This window comes from Crocodylus porosus, unplaced genomic scaffold, assembly GCF_001723895.1.
Source record: "Crocodylus porosus isolate Cpor-Errol unplaced genomic scaffold, CroPor_comp1, whole genome shotgun sequence".
In the NCBI taxonomy this organism is placed as follows: domain Eukaryota; kingdom Metazoa; phylum Chordata; order Crocodylia; family Crocodylidae; genus Crocodylus; species Crocodylus porosus.
The window spans coordinates 49614960-49618673 of NW_017728949.1; the positions used below are offsets into that span (position 1 = coordinate 49614960).

Below are 3714 nucleotides of genomic sequence, written 5' to 3' on the forward strand. Positions count from 1 at the left end.
CAAATAAGGGGAGAGAAAAAAGTTTCTAATACAAGTTAATTATCAATGCATTATTTTTATTCATTAAAAATTATGACACATAAAGACACTGCATGGTGATTGATGCTGCTGCATTTTTCCTGTGGTATCAGCCTCATACTTACTAAGGGAGCTGAACAGAAGGTGATTATGACATCTTATATTTGGTCCTTCATTAGGCTACTTTTATAAAATTCAATGCCATGGAATCAATAGTAACAATAGCAAACAAAGAAGCAATGTTTCTTTTAATATTTGTGCAGGGAGCAAAGTCATCCTGAACATCCAGGGGATTGCTGAGATCTGGTGCAAAATTACAACTTAGTTCACAGCCATCTCTTCTGATGAAGTTGTTCTGCAGCATGACATTGGTTAGGTCAAACAAGGAGGCACCTAGCAAAAGCAACTCTGCCAGAGGAGGCCTAAATCTGCTGTTGCAGGGTGCTGAAGTAGTAACATTCATGAGATCAAGGGCTGTTGACATAAAGATCTGTTTACAAAGCAAATGATTCTGTTAGGAGATGAGTTCCAATACAATAGGATTTCTATCCATTTTACAATCTTCTATAGAGTGCCTTGTGGCAGCTGGGGAAGCACAATAGGCATTACCCATTGCTGAGTTTGTTAATTAACTTGGCAAGATAATTTGAAAATCATTTCCATGCTATAGCAATGTAAGCATGGAGAAGATAAGCAATCTCCAATGTTGTCACTTCCCTAAAGGTTTATTTACAAAAAATCAGAATTCGTACAAAAATTAGAAAAAAATCAATCAGTTCTGAATCACAAACAAATAGTGGGTTTATCTCTGAATTTTAAGAAAATCTTCATTTAAGCTCTTTTTTTACCCACGGCTGTGCTCTAAATTCTAATGACTTACTGAAAAAAGATTACTGATTTTAAGATCTGTACTTAAAAAAAGAATGACCTAGGTTCCAGCTGTGGGAAATGCATATTATGCAACCAAGGTTTTTAGAGTATCCCTTTGCCTTTAGGACCATCAGAAGTTTCAAAGAAGCCAGGATTTAGGGGGCTATATTTTCTATTGGACCAACCGCACAGTTGGGAGAGATGTCAGACACTTTAGCAATTGTGACCCAAAAATCTCAGCTTGCATAAATCACTTCAGTTCTCGTCAAGTCAGCACAGCTATGTTAATCAGCTTAGGATCTGGACCACAATATTCATTTCAGTTACAAACCTAAGTGAAGCAATATATTCATTTGTGTGTTGAACACTAAGGTATGATGCACTTGAGAGAATATGTTCTGTGGATAAGAGGGAGAGCTGCAAGCCTTGGAAGGACTCGGTGCTCCCTCTTCTGTTCTTTCCTATTCAAAACATGTTTATTTTATTAAAAGTTATGATTTTCTTTGTTAATATCCTGCAGCTCCCTCTTGAATGCATTTGTAATCACTGTGTTAAAATGTACTCTACCATGGCTGTGTGCTAACTGATTTCATGCTACTTCTCTAGGCTTGAATCCCAAATGACTGCTGACATTCAAACCATCTTACAGCTGTTACAAAGGCAGTCAACGCTCATTCCACCTACATATAGTATGGTGACTACAAGTGCAGACTATCAACACCCAGCTGCCCGGGTGAGGCCAAACCTTCATCCTGTAGCATCTATTAAAACAGACAGAAGTTTCAGTCCTGCATCACAGGTATATCTATGCCAATGTCAACTACAAGGATTTTTTTTTACATTCTTACCTGAGGCTGGAAGAACTGTTCACTGCATCAGGCATTTGTTGTGTAGTTCTATTAATAGGAAATAATTTGACCAAACATCTCTGGGGAGTTGTCGGGGGAGGGTAAAGGTCTTAAAGCTACAAAATAGTGTCATAGTGGGCACATCTACACATTAATTAATGTGCTTTTGCTAATGCATATTAAATGTATTACCTCCATTGTCAGGTACTAGAAAAAGGTGTATTAGTTTATTTTAATGCACATTAGCAAAAGTGCACATTTTGTGACTCTTTAATGTGCATTACAATAGGCTAATGTTCATTAAAGTGCAGCACAAGCCCAGTAACACATTCACCAAATGATCACAAACTGTATAAAATGAGATGGCAAAAAGGGATATTACTAGGGGTGGGTCCAAGTCAAAAGAATTGCTCTTAGCTTAGCACAAAGGAGGCACAAAAAAAGTGCAGCCTTTCGCCAACATCTGCTGCTGTCCAATGGCTTGAAGCCCTGAGCCATTTCTCATGTCCATTAGCTGTACAGGCGAGAGGAGTTCAGGTGATGCCATAGGCCATAGAACGGGGTGGGCCACCTGGGCCATGGCCCAACCAACTTTTAGCAAGTTAATTTAGCTAGCTATGCAGTTTAAAAAATAGCTATATAGTTTTACCCGGAATGACAATTGCACATTTGTGGTTTCTATAAATTAACACGCTAAAAGATGGTCAAGCCATGGCCCTGGGTGATCCACCCTATTATGCAGCCTATGTGTGATGCAGCAGGGAGTTCATGATGTATGAATAAACACATGTATTAGAAAGAGAAGTGGGGGTGGAGGTAAAAACCATTGCTGTGTCCACTCCCTTCACTGCAGGTGAGTTAAAAATGCATGTATATTAAGACCTCTCTTCCCACAAGCTCTGACTTAAAAGATAAAGTAGAGCCTAGAGGATGGATCTGAATCCAAATCCAAACTTCCCCAAAGTTAGGATCTGCTTTATTTACAGGGTTCAGTTCTTGACATCTCTCAAGTTTCAGAGGTGTTCAAATCCACAGATTCAGGGTGGGGCTGTCCCTAGAAAATTCATCTCTTAATTAAGACTTTCTTTAAAACATAAAGCCAAAAACATAGTGTCTGAGGAAGGATAGTGAAGATCAGAAGCTGAATCATATTCAAGTACTTCAAATCAAACATTATGTTTTCCAGAAATGTTTCTGTGTTTTACACTTGATTTTTCAAAGATTTTGATTTTGCTCAGTTTTAATACAAACAGGAGAAACAGAAAAACTATTGCCACCTTGTTTCTTTTCTTCCCTTTCAGTGTTCTGAATTTTTAGACCTTGAAAAATCAAAACTTAAACCCAAAGAATCCCTCTCCAGTGGGGTGCATCTTAATACAGCCTCAGAAGACAACTTAGCTTCTTTTTTAGAACAAGAACATGAGAAGTCTTCGGAGTGTCATCCACAGCATTGTAAAACTTATCTCCATCCAGTTAGACACCCTTCCTTGCCAGATTCTTCCCTAAACACTATAGGAATCTTGGGTCTTCATAGGCATGTTTCTGATCCTGGTCTTCCTGGGAAATAATACTTTTGTACTATTACTTCACATAAAATGTAAGTGCTTTTAATGGTTGTTTTTCCTTTTTGTATTTAAATCCTCTATACTTGACTCAGGGGCTACAAGGAATATAACATTATATGCAAAAGTACTGTATATTTTCCTAAATTTGAAGCTTGTAAGGTAAAGTTGAGCAGTTATGTTGTAAATATATATATATATACACATATATATATATATATATATATACACACATACACACACACACACACACACACACACACACAAGCACACAGAAACTATATGTTCCAAATGTAAAACTGCCAGCATTCTCAAGGCACCTTATATTTTTTATTTTTTTTAAAAATACATGCATGTCCCAAAATTATACTTTATGTTGCATGGAGATTACCATTGACCTCTTTCACTGAGGTGGT

At 37.5% G+C, this 3714-nt stretch overlaps 1 protein-coding gene across 1 annotated transcript in view; it reads left to right on the forward strand.

Annotated features, from left to right (window-relative positions):
• KCNH7 (potassium voltage-gated channel subfamily H member 7) overlaps nt 1-3514 on the forward strand; it is a 384158-nt gene extending 380644 nt beyond the window's left edge. Inside the window, exons 15-16 of the mRNA XM_019554564.1 lie at nt 1495-1687; nt 3038-3514. Coding sequence (XP_019410109.1) covers nt 1495-1687; nt 3038-3304 — 460 coding nt within the window. The 3' untranslated portion in view covers nt 3305-3514. The remainder of the gene's footprint in view (nt 1-1494; nt 1688-3037) is intronic.
• The last annotated feature ends 200 nt before the right edge of the window (nt 3515-3714 follow it).